The sequence below is a fragment of the Pipistrellus hanaki genome (assembly GCF_964339955.1).
Source record: "Pipistrellus hanaki genome assembly, chromosome: 15".
Taxonomy (NCBI): Eukaryota; Metazoa; Chordata; class Mammalia; order Chiroptera; family Vespertilionidae; genus Pipistrellus; species Pipistrellus hanaki.
Genome location: NC_140517.1, coordinates 37,039,708 through 37,060,401, shown reverse-complemented (window position 1 = coordinate 37,060,401; position 20,694 = coordinate 37,039,708). Strand labels below are relative to the sequence as shown.

Genomic DNA, 20,694 nt, shown 5'->3' with positions numbered 1-20,694 from the left:
ATGCACCCCAACACTCAACACAACACTTGGCTAACTAGGAGGATAAGTCATGATTTCCAAACAACTGCGCGACTTTCTGTGAGGGGAAGGAGGGATTAAGGATTTGGGGAGTGTTTGGGGAAAAGGGACACGGAACCCGAACGAAGCGGCCCTACAGACTTCTGGCGCGTTTTCTTCATTCAACTCTCGGTGTGGCCTCATCCAGCCCGCCCCCTCCCATTTCCCCCCAGGCTGAAAAGAGGTCGTGGTCCCTTTAAGACCCGTCCCTCCCTCTCCCAAAACTTCCCAGCGACTGCTCTGTTCGATCCCGGACGGCCGGCCGGGCTCGCCGCCGAGCTGGTAGGGGCTGGGGGCGAGGGGCCCGGGCGGGGTGCGGGGAGGTGGGAGGTGCCACCGGCCGCCAGCGGCGCCCCCGGACGCAGGGGGTGGGGCGGAGGTCAGAGCGCGGGACGCAGAAGCCGGGCCTCCCGGTCCCCGCCCTGGGCGCGCGCGCTGGCGGCGAGCGGCAGGGAGCGGCCGCGCCGAGGACGGTCCCGACGCGTCCGGTCCGCCCGCGCCGGCGCGAGGGGCGTCCGGGCTCGGCGCGGGGGCGGGGCGGCGCGGGGTGGGGCCCCCTCCCCCTCCCCCACCGCTCTCCTCTGACGTCCGACCTCGCGACCCCGCCCTTCTGCGGGCAGCCCCGCCCCCGGCCCCGGCGTCACGTGCTGAAGGCGCGGCGCCGCCCCGCTCCGCGGTCCTGCGGGCCTGTTTGGATCTTCTCAGTGTGACTAGGAGTTGGTTACGATCCCCAAAAGCGCACCCCAACTTTTATCTCCCCAAACCGGCGGACCCACCAGGCCTGCCCCACGCTCTCAGTGCCACTGACCCCATTTCAAACTTAGTTTCCACGGGGACGCCTGTTTCAGGAACACCCCCTTTCACTTGGGCGGACAGGTCCCGGAGAGTATTTGGGGCCACCCCCACCCCCGCATTTCCCGTGACTCTATCGTTTCCTACGCCCCTCCCCGCTTTCGCCTAGCAGGAATCTCCCCGACATGAGAGGCCTCAGGGGGGTCCTGTGTCCGCCGCCGGCCCCCGCGTCGCAGGGTCTAGACTCGGCCTTCCCGGCCCCGGGGGAAGGCAGGCTCGCCCGAGGCTTTGACTGGCGCAGGCTCAGTGCCGGGCGCCGCGCCGGGTGGGCCGGCCGGCCCCCTGAGGCTGAGGCGGACCGCCGCGGCCTCGCCCATACACGGCCTCCGTGCTCCTGGAAGAGACAGGCACCTCACCATGAGGACCTAGAGGGGGCAGGGCAGTCCCGTGAGAACCACGGCCGGAGGGACTACGGGTTAGGGATGCTCCCGAGTGCCGGGCTGGTAGGGGCGAGGAGAGCTTTTCAGTTAACACCGCAGGGACAAGGCATTACTCCAGCTCTGCCAGGAAGGGTAGTGTTCCAGGTGGAAGGGCTGCTCCAGCGAAGATGTAGAGGGGCACGGCAGGTGCTTCCAAACTGAAAGGAGTCACTGGTTGAATGGAGTGATGAAGTGACACCAGCGAACGGACAGAGTCCGAAAGGTTTTATACTGCCAGAAAGGGGCAAATTTTAGTTAAAAAATCCTTCCGGCATTGTGAAGGTTCAAGGCGGAGAGGAACAGGCACAGTGACGGGGACAGAACTGCACAGGCAGCTGCCCCTCGGTCTGGCCTGGCCTTCCGGCGCGGCACGCAGCAGTCACTCAATACTCTGGGCACTCCAGGCCTTCGCTCCCTCCGAGGTCGCCTCGTACCCCGAAAAGCGTGTTCGCGCATGCGTTCGCATCCGATCATTTCCGGGACTGTGCCTAAGAGCGCCTACCGGGGCTCTCTTTTCACCCAATGGGAGACCACCAATGGTCCTACCTCCTAGGGAGGGAGACGCAGAAGATTGGCATCTGCGGTAATCACTGGAGAGGCAGAAGGGAGGGACTTCCTTGTCTTTGCCGAGTGGCGCGGGAAGGTAGTCGTTGTGACTGGAAGACTAAGGGCTTCCGGTTTGATGGATTAGCAAAAGGCCAATGAAAGTGGGAAGGAGGAGGGGATTTTCAGGAGCGAGAGGAAGCGGCGCCAGAACTCTGGCCTATCAAATTGGAACAGCCGGTCAGGGAAAAGACTGGCAGAGAGCGCTCGCCTATACTGAGTGTCCCAAACAAATGAGGGCGGGCCCTCCTGCCGAAAGGAGTAGGCTTTGTCCAATAGGGGCTTAAGGTATGCGGAGGCTTCCTCCCCCCGCAGCAGGAACAGTGGCTCCCCCTATCGGGTGGGGGCGGAGGGTGACGGGCGTGTCCCTCCCCCAATGAGAGGCGGGGGGAGGCGGGTTCTGCGCCGCCATGTCGCGGAGGCTGCTGCCCCGGGCGGAGAAGCGGCGTCGGCGGCTGGAGCAGAGGCAGCAGCCGGAGGAGCAGCGGAGGCGACCGGGAGCGATGGTGAAGATGGCGGCGGCGGGCGGTGGAGGCGGCGGAGGCCGCTATTACGGCGGCGGCAGTGAGGGCGGCCGGGCCCCGAAGCGGCTCAAGACTGACAACGCCGGCGACCAGCACGGAGGCGGTGGCGGCGGTGGTGGAGCCGGGGCGGCGGGCGGCGGCGGCGGGGTGAGGCCAAGGCTCTAATCTCGGGTATCGCTTGGGAGGGAGGGGAAATTTCCCACTTTGAGGGTATTTCTTGGGAAGGGGTCTTCTGCGCACGCGCCCCTGCCCTCGCGCCGTTGACGGAGTGGGGGAGGAGCAGGCGTTGGGCAAACGGCGGGGTTTGCGCGAGGACAGGCGCCTGCGTGTGGGCGCTGTTGAGAGCGGGGCGCTCGCGCTGCGGTGGTGTAGTGCGCAGGCGCCGCGGGCCGGTGTGGGTTGGGGCGGGCACGCGGCCGGACGCCTTTTTCCTCATTTTCTTCCCTGGCCCGATGCGCAGGCGCACTTCTCCCGCACTGGCCTCGTGGGCTGTTGGAGGTGGGAGGGCCACTGCGTGAGCGGGAACGGGTGGGCGGTGGCCTTGTCCACTCCTGAGAGGAATTATGTCCGGTCGCTATTGAATCTTTATAGCTCTGGTTTGTCTTGAAGCGGAAGTAGATTTGACGACAATTCCCCTAGAACAGATTATGTCCCCTATTTTGTGGGCACTGAAAACCGGAAGAAAGGCCTTGTGAAAGATCTTTTTAGCAGATCAGGAGTTGAGCCAAGTTTTGGAGCCATCACGAGTTTGCTAATAATTTCCAGGGGTTAACTGGATGTGCAGAGGGGTTGATGAACCAAAATGTTCCCTGCAGTTGGGCATTTTGGAAAGGATTCAGCCAAATCCTTAAGTCTCCTCCGAATAGACCACCAGTTGTTCCTCTGGCTTAGAGCCCATTCCCTCCTCCCTCCAAGTTCATCTAGTCCTCTCCCAGTCAGCCATTTGCAGGTTTTTTTCAGAACTCAGCTGCCATCTGTACTATGATTTATTAGTATTTTAATCTGTGCCAGACCTTGTTCCACGCATTTTAAAGGCATCTCAATTGAATTTTCAACACTTCTTTATGAGCTAGGGGTGATTTACTATTTTTGACTTGAATAGATGAGGTAAATTCATATAACCAGTGAGGGAAGGGACTGAGTTTGGAATTTAGGACTGTGGAATTCCAAACCGCTGAACCTGGTAACCTGCCTCCTGTTTGGTTCATTCCTGAAATAGAATCCAGTTCTGCCTGGTGGTTCTCAAGCAGGAGGCTTGGCCTAGAGCCCACCAGAGGTGAAGAAAGTTACTTTCCTCCTGGTTCTCCAAGGCTTTTGTCTGGAAATTGCTTTTCTTTCTCAAAGACAGGACTCTTTTTCTACAGTCTGGCGTAGATCTTGTTTCCCAGTGCAGATTTTGGTGGGCAAGTGATTAAAGCTAAATCTAGTCAAGACTGGCCTGGCTGCCACAGCTTCTGAGGCACATGCTCTTTTATCCTCACAACCTGGGGAAGTGATGGTTGGCTGGAAGATGGTTGCAACTTGCTGTAGTGGGGACAGAGCAAAGAAGTTGGGCAGATGCAGAGATTGCCTGGTTCAGATTGCAGTGGAGAATTGTGTGAGCCTTTCCTGCCAGTGGTGTCCACTTTCCAAGCCACGGCCCCCCCACCCCCTTTTTTTTTTTTTTTTTTTTTTTCTCCCACTGGGAAGAGACAGGTTCTGGAAGGAATGTAAGATAAGCCATCGGCCTGGTCCTTCATTCTGCTTTCCTCAGAAGCTACAGCAAGAGGCTTTAGATAAGTGGCCACGCACTGAGGGCCTTTGCTCTGTTGGCCCAGAATCCTTTTGGGGTGATTGTTTTAAGTTGCTGTCTCTTGTTGTCTGACCTGTGTGTCTTTCCTGGGTGACACTTCACTGTCTTATCTGACTGAATCCTCAACAATGCAGAAGCTAGTGAGCCATTATCTTGTATGGCAGGAAATAAAGTCTTGCTTTTGCTTCTTTTCTCAGGAGAACTACGATGACCCACATAAAACCCCTGCCTCCCCAGTCGTCCACATCAGGGGCCTGATTGACGGTGTGGTGGAGGCGGACCTCGTGGAGGCCCTGCAGGAGTTTGGGCCCATCAGGTACTCCACTCAGAGGCCAGGGGTTAAGTATACAGAGAAGGCTTTGGTGTCCTGTGTGCCACTGGTTCCTGGTGGGAAGTGATTTGGCCAGTTTGGTCCAGGGTCCCTTGGCTAGGTCCTGGGGCTCCTCTGCTGTGGGGTTAGCTCTTGTGCTTTGGGTCAGGTATTGCAAGTTCGTGTCCTTTTTCTCTACTTTGTAGCTTCTAATTAGCATTTTCTTATTCAGCAAGTATTTATTATGCTCAGTAAATGTGGGAATGGAGCATTGAACAAAATGTCCTGGACTCCTCTTAGATAGTTGCCCACACAGGGGTCAGCACTATGATGTGAGAAGTCTGGGAGATATTTGACTGAGTCAGATGAGGAGGGGTCAGGAAGGAAAGCTTCCCAGAGGAGGTAATGTCAGAGCTACACCTTGTCTGTCCTGCCACTTATGACAAGAGGTGTTACAGTCAGGAAACCATGACAGGGTGCACAGGATTTGGAGGCCAGGGAGGAGTCAGTTCACAGGAATTTGAACACCATTCTCTTGTTCTTGTTTCATCCTGAGAATTTGAAACCTGTGTTTTCTCTTGCCAGCTATGTGGTGGTAATGCCTAAAAAGAGACAAGCGTTGGTGGAGTTTGAAGATGTGTTGGGGGCTTGCAACGCTGTGAACTATGCCGCCGACAACCAAATCTACATCGCTGGTCACCCAGCCTTTGTAAATTACTCCACCAGCCAGAAGATCTCTCGCCCAGGAGACTCTGATGACTCCCGAAGTGTCAACAGTGTGCTTCTCTTTACCATTCTAAACCCCATCTATTCCATTACCACGGTGCGTACCAGTGGACATTCATTCCTTGATGTTCCCCTGTGAGAGCTCCCTCTTCCCTTTTCTCTGTCCCCAAACCAGACTCACCTGCCAGTGCCCCTTCATTTTGTTCATCTTTGCTTTTTACAGGATGTTCTTTACACTATTTGTAACCCTTGTGGCCCTGTCCAGAGAATTGTCATTTTCCGGAAGAATGGAGTCCAAGCCATGGTGGAATATCCTTTGCTAGGAATAGGCGTTCCTTGGGTTGGGGGTTAGAGCTGGGCAGGGTGCCATACACATTTTTAACCAGTGTGTATCTGCTGATTGCCTGCCATGTGTCAGTTGTTTTCATAAAGCCTGCAGTCTGATGGGAGGGGCTGTCAGTAAATAACTAGATGTCAATAAATAATCAGATGTATGAAAGTACAGAATGTGCTGAAACCGGTTTGGCTCAGTGGATAGAGTGTCGGCCTTTGGACTGAGAGGTCCCAGGTTCGATTCCAGTCAAGGGCATGTACCGTAGTTGCGGGCACATTCCCTGTGGGGGGTATGCAGGAGGCAGCTGATCGATGTCTCTCTCTCATCGATGTTTCTAACTCTATCCCTCTCTCAACCACTCTGTAAAAAATCGATAAAATATATTTAAAAAAAGAAAGAAAGAAAGTACAGAATGCAAAGTGCTATGAGATACAAGGGAATGTGGAAAGTTCTTTGAGGAGACTATTCGAGGTGGAAGTACCAGCTTTATCCTCAGATGGACCCTACCTGATGGCTCAGTGGGTTGGAGTGTTGTTGCTGGTTTGATTGTCAGTCAGGCACCTGCCTAGGTTGTGAGTTCCATCCCCATTGGGGGCATGAATGGAAAGCAGCTAAACAATGCTCCCATTGCTGTTCCTCTGCCCTCTGACCCTCCAATCTCCTCACCCCCTAAAATTTAAACAACAATACACAAGGGGGAGAGGGAGAAGGGGACCCTAATACCGTGTTTCCCTGAAAATAAGACATCCTCCGAAAATAAGACCTAGTGCATAGAAAGATATGACACCCTCTGAAAATAAGACCTAGCGCAACTTTGGGAGAAAAAATTAAGACACTGTCTTATTTTCGGGGAAACGGTATAAGGTGACAGGAGATTTGACTGAGTGGTGGGCCCATAGATCTTGTAATACAGAAACCCATACGTGAAATCTATGTGATCATGTTCACCAATGTCACCCCAATTAATATGTTAAAACACATCCTTAAGTGAGGATTTAAAAAAAAAAAAAAAAAGAGATCCTCAGGTGGTCAGAAGCTTAGTGTTGGAGAACGCAAATGACCCGACAACTGAAGAGTAGCAGACCTAGGGGAGGAGTTCTCTGGGCATTGGAAGTTGGGACATGTTCAGTAGTGGTGAAGCTTGAGTCAGGATGCAGTAGGAAGCCTGATGGACTTTCAGAGCAGGAACGTCTGGTATTTTTCAGATTGTTCAGGCTTCGTCAGAGCACAAGGGAGAGATTGTGCTTGCCCTGGAGTGGTGATAGGAGGTGGTCACCTCTGGGCTGGTGGGGTGGTGCAGATCGTGAAGAAACTTTGCCAGCGACTCTTCACTCAGGGTAGCATGCCAGCCCGTCTCCATGCACGTGGTTGTGGCAATGAACATATCCTAGAACACCCATGTAGCAGTCTGGGTGCTACCTTGTTCTTCATCTCTGTGACAGTTTGAAGCATCCCAAAGAGCTATGATGGGCTTTCCTTAACTTAACTTACATTTGATTCTGTGCAGAGTGCCCAGCGGGCCAAGGCCTCACTCAATGGGGCTGATATATACTCTGGCTGCTGCACTCTGAAGATCGAATATGCGAAGGTAAGTCTGGGAAGTGACTGCTGCTTGTCAGTTTCCAGGTGAGCTAGGGCCTGGAAGATCTCGTCCAGGAGACAAAGTTTTTTTCTTGTCCCTACAGCCTACACGCTTGAATGTGTTCAAGAATGATCAAGATACTTGGGATTATACAAACCCCAACCTCAGTGGACAAGGTAATCCTGATGGCCGCTTTGTTCTAAACACACCCTCTTGCCTTCATTTGACGAGTGCACTTCATAGACCTGGGATCAGGGTTATGTAATGCCATTGGGCTCCCTGTGGACATGGGAGGGCTTTAGTGGGAGAGGGTGAATGAGGGCTCTCTGAATTCTAGCTGCTACTTGGGGCCCTTTGATGGAGCTGAGGGTGCAGAATCAGGTAGAGGCTTGGGTTGGGGGGTATAGGGCCTCACTGCATGGCGATGGCTTTAGAAACCAAGAAGCAGCTCCCAAGTGGATTCTGCTGCTTCCCTTCTAGAAGATTATTTAGTGTCACTGACTTCATTCTCATGGGTCCTTGCTCTCCACTATCGAGAGGGTCGTCTTGGCGTGGGGGCGGAGGAGGGGATGGCAGATTGGGGAGGTGGTGAAGGCTGGGCACTTGCAGCAGAGCCTTTGAGCAAATTGACCTTGTAGAGGTGAGGCCCTGGATGGAAGCAGAGTGGGCATGCCTTCCCTTACTTGTAGAGGGGACTCACCTTCTCTGCAGGGTGCCCAAATGGACATTCCCTTCCTAGAATCTGTCAAGAATGGTTTGCCTTGGATAGGAGGGAGAGATGGAGGATTGCCTTTGAAAAGCAGCAGCACCGCCTCAACAAGACCGTCCATCTCTGTGTCTGTCTTGGTCTGATACATTGGACAAGGCCATGGGCTGAGGGAGGAGGCCGGTTGCTGACATCTCACAGGCCCTGGGAGGCTAGGTGCCCCCATTACTAGCCAGGCCTGTCTTGCTCATCATTGAAGCTGGGAAGCAGTGGGTGGCATGGGCTAGACTCTTCCCCAGGACCTTCACAATGGGTGCTGTGGGCCTGGCAGCTCCCTCCAGAGGTCAGAGACAAATTGGTGACCAAGTGAATGTACCAGAGCAGGCAATGGCATTACATGACTGCTAACAGAAACATGGCAACCAACCATTTCTTCTCCAAGGAACATAAATAGAAGATGTGCAGACCAGCAGGGGCTAGTGGCAGGGGCTGGCTGTGCATTGGTTTTGATGCCTCTCAGTTTTGGCTGTCCCAAGGCTGGGGGTCAAAAACGAGAGCTGATGAGGTAACCTGGAGTGAGGGCGGTGCTTCGCCATTCCCTCAGGAACCATACTTCAGCGGCTCTGCCTCTGCACATTGCTCACCAACACACAGGGTAGAAACCACTAGCTCTTCCTGGAGAAAACAACATGCAGCCTCCACCACGTCCCCAGAAACAGCCGCAGACTTGAGCTCACTACATCAAGAACACCACACCGCGCTCCAAGGAACAGCTACAAGCACAGAGGCAGACAGAGACAGAGAGAAAGAGACTCAACATGGCAGCAGACACTGCTTTTTTATTAAACATTAAAGAAAGGCCAAAATCCAAGCAAACTCGAACCCGAGAATGTACACAGAAGTAGGAAACACAGAGAACAGAGCTCTCAGCCAGCCAACGGCGCTCTTTTCGGAGAACGTTTCACAGACTGAAGTAGATTCCATGGGCCTCCAAGACAATAAGATCCTCTCTCCATTCCTCGCCATACGGGTTTTGTTTTGTTTTGTTTTTTAAGTCCTTTGGTTTGGGGAGGGCCTTCTTTTTTTGTTTCGATTTTTTTTTCCTGCAGTCAACAGCTGCCAACATAATCTGCACCAACTGGAGATCAGAAACCAAAAAAAAAATTTAACCACAACAACAACAAAATAAAGCAAAACAGACAGCCAAACAGCTCAGAGGTACACAGTTACCTGCTGGTGGGTAATCGGGCGTGCTCCCAAGGCCAAAAGTTCGGGCATAGTGGGGCCACTGGCACACTTCATAACCAGGAGACACGCACATGGAGCGCTACACAGCCAGAAGCACCGCACTGCAGCACACAATGTGAGGAGGTGACAACACGGAGGGACATACCCACTTCATACACCTTTATTTTCCACTTTCTGATATCTTCTGAGGACAGAACATCTGTGAGCCACTTGATTTAATCAAAACATTGACTGTTAAAACAATTCTTTAAAAAAGTTGTAGCGGATGTATACTGTAACTTGTATTTATGACTGTAAAACCATGTGATGCAGGGTCGCAGTGTATGTTTGATGGGACGCCATCTTTCAGAACTGTGCTAACTCACTGTTGAAGCGTCCAATGGTAAGAGAAAATACAGATTTGTTTTTTGTGACAAATGGACATTGTACTCTGTACTTCTGCTGTAAGTAGTTCTATTCCATCTTTGTAATGACTGATTGTTGAAAACAAAATGAAGGCCGGGTGGCAGGAAAGAGCAGTGGCCTTGAGCCCTGGGTTTTGGAGTCGGCCAGATCTGGGTTCAAATCCCAGCTCAGCCACTAACTTGTGACCTTGGGCTAAAATGTCTTAACTGCTCAGTTCAAAGTTAATCCTTATCTGTAAAATGGGATTAAAATAGTACCTACCTCATAGGGTTGTTGTGAGGAATCTAAGAAGCTGTGATGTTTGTAAAGTGCTTAGCACAGTGTCTGCCACTCAAGCACTAAATTAATGGTAGCAATTAATGAACTACATCTGGGGTCAGGGATGGATCTGCGCCATTGTCTGGGTCTGAGAATGTTGATGCCTTGTACACGATTGCTCATATGAACTGATTCTGACTTGCTGCTTGTCCTTTCCTCCCGTCCCTCTGGTTGTATGTGACTAGGTGGGAGGGTGACTGGGACCAGCATTGAGAAAGAAGGGGCCTAGAGTGGGTTCTAGAGCTCCTACAATCATGGGGTATTGGGGTTGGTATCTTCTTTCTGCCCTTGGGTTATTTTCCTGGTCTTAACCTCTCCCTTCATTGGGAGATATTTTAGAAAGCTCTTCTTGGCCCCATACCTATTAGCTTCCATAGTAGCTACAAGTTCCCCAGAGAACCCAAGAACTGGTCTTTTTCCCACCAGGACCAGAGCAGTTGCCAGAGCGCCCAGAACCTGGCCTCATCCTTCAAAGAAAGGAAAGCCTCGTTGGTGTGGGCTAAGGAGGCAAAGTGGGTTCCAGCTTGGGCTTCATGCCCACCCTCAGGCAGGCCAAAGGAGGGACGCTCCAGCAGCCCTTAAGTTACGGAGGGGTTGCAGCCAAGCTTGTAGGAGCTAAGGGACTTGGAGCCAGGCCTTTAGTGAGAAGGGAAAGAGCCACCCCTCTTACCGAACTAAGCTCTAACTGATTTCTCTGTCCACAGGTGACCCTGGCAGCAACCCTAACAAACGCCAGAGGCAGCCCCCTCTCCTGGGAGATCATCCCGCAGAATATGGTGAGGGCAGGGGGTTCCCCTCCGTGGACTCCCGTGGCTCATGTGCCCCTGCCCGACGCCCGCCACGCAAATTCTCACCCGCCCTCCCTCTCTTTCCTTCCCACCCCCCAGGAGGGCCCCACGGTGGGTACCACAGCCATTACCATGATGAGGGCTACGGTCCTCCCCCACCTCACTACGAAGGGAGAAGGATGGGCCCGCCAGTGGGGGGTCACCGCCGGGGCCCAAGTCGCTACGGTCCCCAATATGGGCACCCCCCACCCCCTCCCCCACCACCCGAGTACGGCCCTCACGCCGAAAGCCCTGTGCTCATGGTCTATGGCTTGGATCAGTCTAAGATGAACTGTGACCGAGTCTTCAATGTCTTCTGCTTGTACGGCAATGTGGAGAAGGTGAGTTTCTGCAAAGTCTACTGGTTTCCTTGTAGAGCTGGCAGGTCCCAGGGAGGCCCTGAACCTCATGGCTTGCCCAGTCAGTGAAGAGAGAGCCAGAGTTCGCTGGGGTAAGAGCAAGTTGACTCAGAGAGGATAACTTGCTTAATTGGGTGACCTGCTAATCAGGGTTTGTTTGGACTGTGTATGGGTATTTTGTCCGTTTTTGAAATTTCAGTGTTAAGACTGAACTAACATAAAAGTGCTAATACTTAACATTACTTGGAATATTTCGATATGTGAAATTTATCCATTGTGGTTATTTTTTTAAACTTTTTAAAATTTACTGGTTTTAGAGAGAGAAAGAGGGAAACATCGATTTGTTGTTCCTCTTATTTATGCATTCATTGGTTGATTCTTATATGTGCCCTGACTGAAGATCAAACCTGAGTGTACTGGGATGATGCTCTAACCAGCTGAGCTGTCCGGCCAGGGCTATCCACTGTATGAGAGTTTTCTCCAGATAATCTGCCTACACTGGGTTTTCTGCCGTGGGATAGTTAACTGAAACTGATAGGTGACTGTTCCAAATCAGATCGTTTATTGCTTTTGTCAAATCCATCTGAAGCATTTTGAGTTTGTAGCCTCTCTTGGCCCATTAAAAACAGTAGTAGTTCTCACGTGTTAAATATGAGGCTCTCTTGAAAGTGCTTTACGTGTTGTGTTTTAACTTCACAAGCATCTTGAATGAGGTAAGGGGGGGAAATGAAGAGAAGGAACGTGAATAACGTGCCTATGTTAACAGACCTTTTTGTGGAAGGACTCGAGCTAGAGAGCCTGGCTTCAGAGTTGACACTACCGGTTTTCAGTGTGTTTTTAATTGTTACACTCAGTATTTTACATCAGGACCCAGTATCTAGATAAATGTGTCTATTAACAAACATCTATGAGAATAGCTGCTTTGTTTTTTTACTATGCCTCCTGTTTTCTGTTGTGTTTCATTAAGTGATCTTCTCATGGGCTATGCCCTACACCATCTGGGCTCTGCTGCCTGCCTTGGGCTCAGCACTTGCCGTGGGCCACGCGTGCTTTTCTGTTTCTCTTGATTCCCATTTGTAAGTCAGGATGTGGAAGCAAGAGTTACTCCTAACTAACTCGGAAGGGGCAGGAGAGAGGCCCCTGGCTGCTGGGCTGTGATGATGACCATGGCTGCTCTCCCTAAGGTGAAATTCATGAAAAGCAAGCCGGGGGCTGCCATGGTGGAGATGGCTGATGGCTATGCTGTGGACCGGGCCATTACTCACCTCAACAACAACTTCATGTTTGGACAGAAGCTGAAAGTCTGGTAGGTGCCCAAATTCCTTGGGATAGGATGCTTTGGCAAGGGCCTGGGGAGAAAAGGGAAGGAAAATGGGGCACCCACTGCACAGGGCCCAGCAGTGGAGCACAGGGAGACATAGTGCTTCTTCAGGCAGGAGTGGGGTGGGCGGGTGTGTTTCCAGGTGGTTCTCTGAAGCAGTGGGGAAAAGCGCTTCGCCTCAGCTGTCACAGTGCCCCCTAAGTACACAGCACTCGCTCAGGCAGGAACAAGGCCACTGGAGGGCTTGGGGGCCATTAGGTTTTGACAAAGAGCTCCCTTTTCCCCTAGTGTCTCTAAGCAACCTGCCATCATGCCTGGTCAGTCCTATGGGCTGGAAGACGGGTCCTCCAGTTACAAAGACTTCAGTGAATCAAGGAACAATCGGTTCTCCACTCCAGAGCAGGCAGCCAAGAACCGCATCCAGCACCCTAGCAACGTGCTGCACTTCTTCAATGCTCCTCTGGAGGTGACGGAGGAGAACTTCTTTGAGGTGGGTGCCATGGAGTTGGTCCCACAGCCATCCGAGTGGGCCATACATTTTAGTCTGTTGTTTTCCTACTCTGCTAGGATGAGGGTTGGGTGCTGGGGACAGCACCAAACATCTAACAACAGAGAAGTTTGCCAGGGTCTTACATTTTTGGCAAGCTGGGATGGCCATACCTTTGCTGGGAAGTATCTGTGTGTGGGAGTGGTGATCAGAGTCCAATCTCGGAACATCCCCTTTGTCAGGCAGGCCCCCAGGTGCCTAGATAACATCTGAAGGGAGGGGGGCCTGTTAAGGGCAAGGAACTAGGGCAGGCAGTCTGACTGGCAGGTTTGGACTTTGGTCTTTGTATTCAGTTCATCAAATATTTACCTAGTGCCAACTCCCTCAAATAGCTGAAGATGAGAGTGGGGGGGCGGGGGGTAAAGGGAGTCATAAAACACCATAGAGTGTGTGATGAAAGCTTAGAAACTCCTCTCCATGCAGGGCAGGTCTGCTTGATTCTGCCATGTGGCATTTTTTTTGTTTCTGCATCTATTTTCTGTTTTTGTTTTCTTGTATATTTTTATTGATTTCAGAGAGGAAGGGAGCAGAGAGATTATCTATGATAAAGAATCACTTGTCGGCTGCCTCCTGCATGCCTCCTACTGGGGATCGAGCCCACAACCCGGGCATGTGCCCTTGACTGGAAATGAACCTGGGACCCTTCAGTCTGCAGGCTGACACACTTATCCACTGAGCCAAACCAGCTCGGGCATCCGCATCTATTCTTTTTCTTGCAGATTTGTGATGAGCTGGGAGTGAAGCGGCCATCTTCTGTGAAAGTATTCTCAGGCAAAAGTAAGTAAACTGCCTTGTCTTCTCCCTCATTCCTTGGTTGTAGGTTAACAGCTCCCTAGTTTGTGCTTGGGTCAGGCTAAAACCTTTGCTTTCTGATAGGTGAACGCAGCTCCTCCGGGCTGCTGGAATGGGAATCCAAGAGTGATGCCCTGGAGACTTTGGGCTTCCTGAACCATTACCAGATGAAAAACCCAAGTGAGTATCTGTATCCTGCAGTCCACCCCTCTTATGATCTAATGGGTTGGCTGGCTTCAGATCAGAGCTGTCCTTCCTGCTATCATGATAGAGCCTCAGAGATGTTCACATTGTCCCTGACACAGGTGAGTGGGACCTGATCTCCAGGAGAGCAGCCTGTGATTCCTGTGGGAGAGCCAGCCTGGCTGCTTGCTCACCTACTCCGCCAGCTGAGAGTTGCTCGGGCTTGTTCTTTAGGTAGCTGGCATTCTCTGCGTCAGAAGCTATCATAATGCCCAGCATGTCAGTCACAGAGGCTGGCTAAGATGGTGTCCAGAAAAGGGGTTATATTAGCCAGCAGGTAAAATTTGCCCATCCAGTTCCGGGGGGCAGACCTATTGCTTTGAGCAGCAACAGAGCGAGGAATGGAATTCTCCATGGAAGGGAAGGAGAAATGCCTTGTGTTTTTGGCTTGTTTTAAAGCCTCACATTGGGCAGTGCCTATTAGGCCCCACAACTGAACTACAGGAAAAGATGTGTTTAAATGAGAATGGTGGGATGGGGCGAGGGTTGAGGAGGGGCACCTCCAGAGATGAGCTCAGCCAGACCTCTCCTTCTTCTTTGCAGATGGTCCGTACCCTTACACCCTGAAATTGTGTTTCTCCACCGCTCAGCACGCCTCGTAATTAGGTGCCGGGGAAGAGTCCTATCTGAGCAGGAAATAATTTCTTTCCTTTGTGTTTTTTTTTTTTTTCTTTCTTTTTTGCAAAAGTTTCTATATTCCTTTTTTCTCTCTCTCTCTCTCTCTCTTTTTTTTTTTTTTTTTTTTTTAATGCTAGATTAGAGGCTTAACCATAATGGAAACGATGGAAGGGGAGGGGAAGGGAATTGATATCTCCCAAGATTAATCTTCACTTTTAAGAAATTATTGTACATGTGATTTTTCCCCCGTTCATACATTCGTGCTGCCTATGTACTCTTGGCACATTTCAATAAAGTTGTTTGGAAAATTAACAGTGCTTTCTGGGACTCAGGTTGTGTCTGCTTCCCTCCCACTTGGTCTGAAGAGGGGCAGGCAGGCCAGGACACAGCTGTAGGCCCAGCCCTGGGAGGAGCAGGGTGAGCCAGGGCTGTAGAGCAAAGTACAGTATTTTTCCGTGTATAAGACACTTTTTTTCTTCTAAAATAGACTGAAAATTGAGGGGTGTCTTATATACAAAAGGAGGGCAGGAGGGTGCCGTGTGGGTGCGTAGCTGCCCATACCTTGCCAAATGCTTCCTCCAGTCACAGCCTTATTGTTATTGGTCAGCTGGTGCCGTAATTGGAGGTGGAAAGTGCGGAGATGCAACAAGGACCAGAGCATTCTAAGCCCATAAAGATGTCAAAAAATAAAAAGAAAGCCCTGCTGAAACCCGTTTGGCTCAGTGGATAGAGCGTCATCTGCCAACTGAAGGGTCTTGGCATCAATTCCACTAGGGCATGTACCTTGGTTGCAGGCACATCCCCAGTGGGGGGTGTGCAGGAAGCAGTTGGTCGATGTTTCTCTCATTGATGTTTCTAGCTCTTTATCCCTCTCCCTTCCTCTCTGTGAAAAATCAATAAAATATATTTAAGCCGAGACCGATTTGGCTCAATGGATAGAGCGTCGGCTTGGGGACTGAAGGGACCCGGGTTCGATTCCGGTCAGGGGCATGTACCTTGATTGTGGGCATATCCCCAGTAGGGGGTGTGCAAGAGGCAACTGATCCGATGACTCTCTCTCATCGATGTTTCTGGCTCTATCTCTCTCCCTTACTCTCTGTACAAAATCAAATATATTAAAAAAAAAAAAAAATATATATATATATATATATATATATATATATATATATATATATTTAAAAGAAAGAATCCTAACCGGTTTGGCTCAGTGGATAGTCTGCTTATAGAGTAAAGAGTCCCAGGTTCAACTCAGGGCAAGGGTATATGTACCTTGGTTTTGGGCATATCCCTGGGGCGTGGGGGGTGTGCAGGAGGCAGCTGATCCGTTGTTTTTCTCTTTGATGCTTCTCTTCCTCTGTAAAAAATAAAATATATATTTTTTAAAGATAAATATTGTTAAGTGATTGTCTTACTCTGCAAAATTCAAACAATGTAATTAGCTATGGAAATAGAGCTGCAGAGAGACAATTGGGACCTCTTGCTGAGTGTATGGTCAGTCAGTGGAGAAAACAAATTAACTCCTTAAGATGCCAAAAAAAGGCCTTAAAAGGAAAACCAGCAAAATGTTTAAAATACTAATTTTTTAATTTTGGGTAGGAAAGGGGGGTGGGTGTCATACCATATAAAAATACCGTGTATGGAGGGAGAAATCAAGATGGCGGCATAGGTAAATGCCTAGCTGCAGCCTCACACAACAATTTCAAAAAATAAAACTAAAATATAAAGTGGACATTATTCAGAACTACAGGAAAGTTGACTGACTGGAAATTCTACAACTAGGAGGAAAGAAAATCAGGAGCTGTAAAAGCCTAAGGTACGGAGACACAGTGCGCGTGGGGAGAGGACGGAGTCTGGAGAGGAGGGGCGGCTGAGTGCTTGGCTGGTGTTCCCTAGCGGGAAGGAGATAAAAGCTCTGGACTGCTGAACCCCAGTTCTGGGCGAGACCCTCGGGCCCCGTGATCATACAGAGGAAATCTGAGCCTTAAGGCTAAAGCTCAGGGGAGCAGCGAAAGGCAGAGCCCTCGAGTCACGCACATTTTGCGCAGAGGACAGGCTATTGATTGAGCCGCTGGATTGCCCTAGCGGGAAGGAGACAAAACCTCCAGACTGCACTGAACCCCACTTCCAACTGCACTGAACCCGTTCTGGGCTCATTGGGGGAGAGACTAGACTGTGGTAGTGGGCAAAACTAGAGGGCACCTTTCAGAGGTGCTTGCAGCGAGTACCAAAGGACACTGGAACACTGAGACTCAGGATCCTCATAGGGCGGGGCTAACCAGAAGCCAAGGCTGTAGGCTGGATCCACCCTGAAACTCCGGCAGTTTTCCAAGTCTACTCGAATAAGGCTGTCTCCTGGCATAGATATAGCTGATCCTCCCACCCTACCAACTCAGGGAGGCAGCGAAAATGCCGAGACAAGGAAACAGATGACAAACGAAAGAAATGGAGGACAAAAAGAGACTGGATATAGAGTTCAAAACCACGCTTATAAGGTTTTTCAAGAATCTATTATAGAAAAGGCCGATAAAATAATCAAGACCTATGAAGATATAAAAAGGGATCAACTAGAAATAATAAAGGATCAACTAGAAATAAAGAATACATTCTCTGAAATAAAAAAAATATTGTACAGAGTCTTAAAAACAGAATGGAAGATGGCAAGAATCAAGTCAAAGATTTGGAACACAAAGAGCCAGAGGACACTCCTCCGCAGAAGCAAGAAGATAAGAGAATCCAGAAAGTTGAAGATAGTGTAAGAAACCTCTGGGACAACTTTAAGCAAACCAACATCAGTATTATGGGCGTCCCAGAAGATGACAGAGAGCGAGATACCGAAAACATATTGAAAGAAATAGTGACAAAATTTCCCCCACCTGGGGAAAGAATTAGACTTACAAGTCCAGGAAGCGCACAGAACCCCAAACAAAAGGAATTCAAAGAGGACCACACCAAGACACATAATTAAAATTCCAAGAGCAAAAGACAAAGAATATTAAAAGCAGCAAGAGCAAAGCACCCATACAATTGTCAGCTGATTTCTCTACAGAAACCATGCAGGCCAGACGGGAATGGCAAGAAATATTCAAGGTGATGAATAGCAAGAACCTACAGCCAAAAATACTCTACCCAGCAAAGCTGTCACTCAGAATCGAAGGCCAGATAACGAGCTTCACAAATAAAAAAATCTAGAGTTCATCACCGCCAAACCAGAATTATATGAATTGCTGGAGGGGGTTTTTTCGGAAGAGGAAGTAAATAAAGATAAAAATTATGAACAACAAATACGTAACTATCAAGTGAATCTAAAAACCAAGGGAAATAAAAAACATGATAAACAATATTAAATGGTGAATATAATAGAATCAGAGGTATGGAAGGGGAGTGGACTGATGATTCTTGGGGGGAAAGGGGGGGGGGTGCGGGAAGAGACTGAACATAAACTGCACCTATGGATGAGGACAATGGGGGGTGGGGAAAGGGCAAAGGGTGGGATGGGAACTTGGTGGAGGGGAGCAATGGGGGAAGGGGGGGGAAATGAACATTTGTAATATGAATAATAAAGATTTTTTAAAAATACGGTATATGGTGTTGCTGGGGAAGTGGGGGGGACTTAAAGGGAAATTGTGTGACTAAACAGGCCTTTTTTTGTTGTTAGTCCTCACCTGAGGATATTTTTTTCATTTGTGTTTTGAGAGAGAGAGACATTGATTGGTTGCTCTTACATGTTCCCCAACCAGAGCCTGGGATCAAACCTGCGACCCTTCTGTGCCTGGGCTGACACACTGGCCAGGGTAACACCTGCCTTTTTTTTTTTTTTTTTTTTTTTTAATTTGTCGATTTTTCACAGAGAGGAAGATAGAGGGATGGAGAATTAGTAACATCGATGAGAGAATCGCCAATCAGCTGCCTCCTGCATACCCCCTACTGAGGATGTGCCTGCAACCAAGGTACATGCCCTTGACTGGAATCGAACCTGGGAGCTTCCAGTCTGCAGGCTGACGCTCTATCCACTGAGCCAAAAACGGTTTCGGCATCACCTACCTTTTTATAAGGTTGGAAAATAAACCTCTGGAAGATAAAAGTGGAAGTCTCCTTATTCCTTTTATCAATTTTTGTGATATTTTTTCTCCATGTCACATTGGGCAATGACCCCTGCCGTTGAACTGAAGAATAAAAGGTTTGCAAAACAAGGACTTGGGTAGGAGGAGCATGTTCAGGGTTCCACCTGGACATTTGTACTGATTTTTAATTTTTTTTTTTTATTGATTTCCAGAGAACAGAGGGAGAGATTGAAACATCAATGAGAATCATTGATTGGCTGCCTCCTGCACACTTCTACTGGGGATCGAGCCTGCAACCCATGTATGTTCTCTGACCAGGAATCGAACCATGACCTGGTCCATAGGTCAACACTCAACCACTAAGCTGTACCGGCTGGGCAACATTTGTGCTTTTTTAAAATAAATCTTTATTGTTGAAAGTATTAACATAGGTCTCCTTTTTTCCCCTCACTGAGGATATTTTTTCCCATTGATTTTTATTTTATTTTTTTAAAATATATTTTTATTGATATTTTACAGAGAGGGATAGAGAGTTAGAAACATCAATGAGAGAGAGTCAATCAGCTGCCTCTTGCACACCCCATACTGGGGATATGCTCGCAACTAAGGTACATTCCCTTGACCGGAATCGAACCCGGGACCTCTCAGTCCACAGGCCGACGCTATATCCACTGAGCCAAACCGGTTTCGGCTCCCATTGATTTTTAGAGTTGTAGGGAGGGAGATGTGAAAGAGACATTGATTGATTGCCTCCACCACCTGCCCCCAACCTGGGCGAGGATGGAACCTGCAACCCAGGTGTGTGCTCTTGACCAGGAATTTAGCCCATGACCCTTCCATGTGTGTGTTGATACTAACCACTGACCTACACTGGTAGGTCAGTGGTTAGTATCTTTTTTTTTAATTTTTATTCCTAGTAAGGAACTTTGACTTTTTTATTGATACTATCACAGATGTCCCCATTCCTTCTCCACCCCCATTTTGACAACCTCCATTCAGTTCCTGCCCTCCCTTTCCTCTGTCAATCACTACTTGTTTTTAATAAAGATTACTTGTGCTTTACAGTGTTGTATATCATAATCACATACAAAGCAACTTATTTTTACCCCTGCTGCGGCATCGTGTGTTGTTGCATTGGAATTTACCCGGTCCCAAATATAAGTTCCAACTTTTTGTTACTGCAAACTGGATATGCTGAATATCTTGATATAAATATCTTAGCCAACTTACTTGGTATTATAGAAGTACATTGCTAGCAGTGGAATTGCTAGATTAAAAAAATCTATATATATAATTGCAATGTGATAGGTACTCCCCAGTTGTAAATCTGTATGTGGGGGTAAGGAGTAGCAACCTGGAAGGACCCTGCTTTAAGACTCATGATATAAGAGGCAATCGGTAGAGGAGCAAGTAAAAAAATACAGCACTTTGTTCATGCATGTGCTCTTAAAAAAATTTTTTTTTAAATATATAGAGAGAGAAGAAGGGAGAGGGGTAGAGAGAGAAACATCAATCAGCTGCCTCTTGCATACCTCCCAGTGTGGATGTACCTGAAACCAAGGTACATGCCCTTAACCAGAATCGAATCTGGGACCTTTCAGTTCATAGGCGGAAACTCTATCCACTGAGGCAAGCCGGCCAGAGCCATGCATGTCCTCTTGAAAAAGACCCCACTTTCAAAATTTACTGTGAAGTTTTGAAACTCAGATTTACATTATTGAAGACATGACATTTGTCAGATCAAACTGCTTCATATGGGACAGTTTCAAAATAGAACAAGGAGAAACTAGTCCACCTTGCAGCCACAAACTTCAAAATCTGCTATGACTTATTTTTTCTTTAAAAATATAATTTTATTGATTTTAGAGGGAGGAAGGGAGAGGATAGAAACATTGATGGCCCTAGCCATTTTGGTTCCATGGGTAGAGTGTTGGTCCAAGGTCAAGGGCTCATACCTTGGTGTAGGCTCAATCCCAGTCTTGGTCCAGGTGAGTGCAAGAGGGAACCAATCTCTGTCTGTCCTCCTTTCCACTCTCTAAAATCAGATCTG

The 20,694-nt window shown here is 49.3% G+C and overlaps 1 protein-coding gene across 4 annotated transcripts; it reads left to right on the top strand.

Annotated features, from left to right (window-relative positions):
- Positions 1 to 278: 278 nt before the first annotated feature.
- HNRNPL (heterogeneous nuclear ribonucleoprotein L) lies at positions 279 to 14,895 on the top strand. Of its 4 annotated transcripts, none has more exons than XM_084905750.1 (13): positions 283 to 339; positions 4,445 to 4,563; positions 5,143 to 5,380; positions 5,507 to 5,592; positions 7,109 to 7,205; positions 7,303 to 7,375; positions 10,581 to 10,652; positions 10,764 to 11,044; positions 12,247 to 12,368; positions 12,672 to 12,873; positions 13,650 to 13,707; positions 13,807 to 13,902; positions 14,509 to 14,895. In XM_084905750.1, exons 3-13 carry the CDS (start codon positions 5,156 to 5,158, stop codon positions 14,565 to 14,567), a joined length of 1,371 nt encoding a protein of 456 aa, XP_084761876.1. In that variant the 5' UTR covers positions 283 to 339; positions 4,445 to 4,563; positions 5,143 to 5,155; the 3' UTR covers positions 14,568 to 14,895. The 4 variants fall into 4 exon arrangements, with proteins under 4 accessions (XP_084761875.1, XP_084761876.1, XP_084761873.1 ...); XM_084905748.1 differs by lacking the exon at positions 283 to 339 and adding an exon at positions 2,301 to 2,602 and having other exon boundaries at positions 5,507 to 5,594; positions 7,111 to 7,205; XM_084905749.1 differs by having other exon boundaries at positions 279 to 339; positions 5,507 to 5,594; positions 7,111 to 7,205; positions 10,581 to 11,044.
- The last annotated feature ends 5,799 nt before the right edge of the window (positions 14,896 to 20,694 follow it).